The sequence below is a fragment of the Argentina silus genome, assembly GCF_951799395.1.
Source record: "Argentina silus genome assembly, chromosome: 2".
In the NCBI taxonomy this organism is placed as follows: Eukaryota; Metazoa; Chordata; class Actinopteri; order Argentiniformes; family Argentinidae; genus Argentina; species Argentina silus.
In genome coordinates this window covers 3,263,387-3,266,785 of record NC_139656.1, presented here as the reverse complement: position 1 = coordinate 3,266,785, position 3,399 = coordinate 3,263,387, and the positions used below count along the sequence as shown (strand labels likewise).

The following is a 3,399-nucleotide window of genomic DNA, read 5'->3' as shown; positions in this document are numbered from 1 at the left end:
AGCTCTCTCAGCAAAACCCCTCAGGTAATGAAGATTAATGTTTGGGCTGAGAAATAAAGAAAGATGGGGGGGGGGGGGGGGGTAGTGTAAATAGAATGTTTAGGACAGACATAATGTTCAAGTAACTAAGTAACTGTTTAGCTGTTTATGTGAGCACATCTGTAATGGATCAAGTGTGTGTGTGTATGTGTGTGTGTGTGTGTGTGTGTGTGTGTGTGTGTGTGTGTGTGTGTGTGTGTGTGTGTGTGTGTGTGTGTGTGTGTGTGCGTGCGTGCATATTCACCTCTGACGTGTGTAACTGAGGTTGGGTCCCAGTTCGATCAGTCTGGTCATGTCCACACAGTGTGGAGCACCCTCAGCAAATGTACGCCACCTACAGGACAGACCACACCGTAGGCCATTTTTACACAGATATACAGAAAGAAGTGTGTGGTGAAAAAATGACCAGCACTCTCAAATAAGTTATATCTTGATTTAATAACACATGTCCATGGGCACTATTCAGCCATCAGGCCTTCATTAGCAGTGTGTTTGAGTAGAGCACTGCACAATGGATTTTTTTTTATCTCTGAGGTTTGTGGTACCTGATGTGTTGCTGCTTCTTTTTTAGCTCTTTGAGTCTGTGTTCCTTCAGTGTCAGAACAGTCTCTGAGTTCAACAGACACACTGAGACAGAGAGAGAGAGAGAGAGAAAAACCTAATCAGATCTCCTTTTTCACACCCTCAAACACACGCACACACACACACACACACACACACACACACACGGAGGGCGCAGACATACTGATAGAGTCATGATATGGTCATTGAAATGGGACTGAGACACTCTCTCCTTTCCTTTCGTAATCTCTACATCAACAGGCAACACTTATCATGGCTCATATCCACAAATCTACAATTTCAAATCCACAAATAACAACACTGATCCGTTCATTAAATCAACACACAGTGTTATTGTGTGGGCACAAATCCCATTAAAAAAAATTAAGATTATCCAAATCAGATTATAATCTTACAGTTTTCGTTGCGCAGCTCATGGTCACCGTCTACAGATCGCAGCCACCTGTTGCAGGGGAAGAGCTCCGCCCCCTGCTCTTGTTGTCCACCTCTCTCCTCCTGTCCGTCCCTCAGCCTCAGGACGTCCACCTGTACACAGTGCCAGTCCAGATCTGGGAACCCCGGCTGAGCTTCCAACCGCAACCGCACAAGGACCACATGACCCACCGGCCCGTCAGACCTAATTTTGACCACACACGCCTGGGAAACAGAAAACAGCCCAATTGGATGTTTTGGGGGAGGAGGGGTCAAGGTATGTTTTTAATTTAAAAAACCCACTAAGAAATCCAATCAAATGTGAAGCTCTTAAAAATTGTGCTTTATTCATGTATTTTATTGAACTAACTAGTCATGTCTTGGCCTGTGATTTGTGTTTTCCCTCCCTTTTTTATGAGGGGAGGGGGGGTGACTCATGGCCACAGATTGTGTTTTGTCCTCAATTGAACACTCTTTTAAGACCTTGTCAACCAGGTGAGGGGAGTTCCATACTAATTAGTGACCTTAATTCATCAATCAAGTAGATAGGAAGAGCAAAAACCTGTAGACACTCAGCCCTCCATGGAATGAGTTTGACACCTGTGCTCTAGATTATAGGTTTATTATCGGATGAGCCTCTCACCGATCCAGGGAGGAGGTGCTGGTTGGCCCCATTCAGTGACATGGGTGGAGTCTCGCCTTCAGAGCCAATCAGAGTGACCTGCAGGTCGCTGTAGGTTCCAGAAGTGGGAGCAGGTGAGGTGTGGATGGTCACTTGGAACTCCTCCATGGAACTGGCCATGATCGACATCCGCTAAGCTGGCAAATCACAAACAAATAAACAAACAAATTCCCTGAGATCAACATGTCTGTCTACCCTCTACCTGGCCCCGAGTTGGGTCTCGTATTCTGTATCGTCTGTCGAACCACTTTATAAGTACAAGGTCATCATCAGCTATGATGTATACCTCAGACCTCTCCACCCGTTAACACCATACATTACCAGTGAAAAACTTCCTTACCTTTTTTAGCACTGTGACTGCCGACGGCAATTCTTCTTTTCAAAGGTGTTACTTATGTGGACTGTTGTATAGTTACGCTTACTTATTCTAAGTCGCTCTGGATAAAAGCGTCTGCTATATGACTTACATGTAAATGTAATCAGTTAATGTTGCATGTTGGAAGAAATTAGATCTCACTGAATGTATGTTTTACAGGACAACAGCCGTTTCCTCTTTCTTATTTTACTTCCTTGATAGAATTCTGGACAACACACAAAATCAAAAGAATGTCTCTTTTTTTACTGATAGTTTCCAGGGGCCTAGGATACCACAAAACAACTACAGGACAGTACAGCACAGTGCTGTCACTACAGGACAGTACTGTGTTGGGTGTGATGATGTGATTCAGTCCCAATTTGTCTACACAAATAAAAGTGTTAAGAAAAGAGACATTAAGTAAAGAGACATGGACAAACAAATGTGTAACACAACCCCCATCTGTAGTATCCGCAGCTTGCGGATACTCATTTGCATGCGGCAAAGAGCGCTCTGTATTTGACTTGGAAATCATCACGCGCGAGTCGTTTCTTTTAGCTATGAGGCTACGATATTTCCTAGAATTATCAACAAGCTGTAGACGACAGGTAGAATATATAAATAAAATAAATCCTTCATATTGAGTATAACAGTGGGCAACCAAATGCGCGTGGGAGTAGGCAATATGTATAGAATGTATATACTGTAACAGTGGAACTCATTCTGAAAGATAATAGAAGTAGACTACTTACCTATTTGGAGAAGTGAAAATTGCCGACACTGCAAATGTTTTCTTCCCAGGACACTTTCTGGAGTTTGACTGCCTCGATATCAGATGTGTTGTTTATATATCCAAACAACATATGGGTTGGTCTCTCCACATGCTTCCTGGTTATTATACTGAACCTGCCTCCTGTAACATCACTGAGTAACTCCACCTCATTTCTATAGGTGATTGAAAAACATTAATGTATAAGCATATTTCTTACCTATTCATTAATATAGCCTATTTATGTGTAATGGGGGCTGGGATAAACTAGAGAGGGTACATTTTCTAAAAGATAGTTTGTGTCCTAGGCTCAGCTCTCTAAAACGGGTTAGTGTTAGGGTTAGACGAAAGACGACGGATGAAACAGATGAAAGGAAATAAGAAAGCAGGATGATGATGGGTGGATATGAATGTAAGATTTTGGATTGATGGATACACACACACAAACACACACATACAGACACACACACACACACTTGTTTATTTATTTTTGCTTATTTTAATATATAGTTTTGGTTTCATTTATCCTTAGTAAATAAAGGTATTCAAAGGCAACTTGTT

The 3,399-nt window shown here is 42.2% G+C and overlaps 1 protein-coding gene across 3 annotated transcripts in view; it reads right to left on the bottom strand.

The window, feature by feature from the left end:
- LOC310800960 (polyunsaturated fatty acid lipoxygenase ALOX15B) overlaps nucleotides 1-2,937 on the bottom strand; it is a 7,420-nt gene extending 4,483 nt beyond the window's left edge. Inside the window, exons 1-6 of one of the 3 annotated variants that reach the window (XM_083664860.1) lie at nucleotides 2,822-2,937; nucleotides 1,676-1,846; nucleotides 1,017-1,257; nucleotides 585-666; nucleotides 284-373; nucleotides 1-46 (exon numbers count right to left, since the gene is read on the bottom strand). The exon at nucleotides 1-46 is cut by the window's left edge and continues 70 nt beyond it. In XM_083664860.1, the coding sequence (XP_083520986.1) occupies nucleotides 1-46; nucleotides 284-373; nucleotides 585-666; nucleotides 1,017-1,257; nucleotides 1,676-1,843 (627 nt within the window). In that variant the 5' untranslated portion in view covers nucleotides 1,844-1,846; nucleotides 2,822-2,937. Of the gene's footprint in view, nucleotides 47-283; nucleotides 374-584; nucleotides 667-1,016; nucleotides 1,258-1,675; nucleotides 2,320-2,821 lie in introns of those variants that run through there. The other 2 variants (XM_083664859.1, XM_083664858.1) reach the window with 2 other exon arrangements.
- Nucleotides 2,938-3,399: the final 462 nt, after the last annotated feature.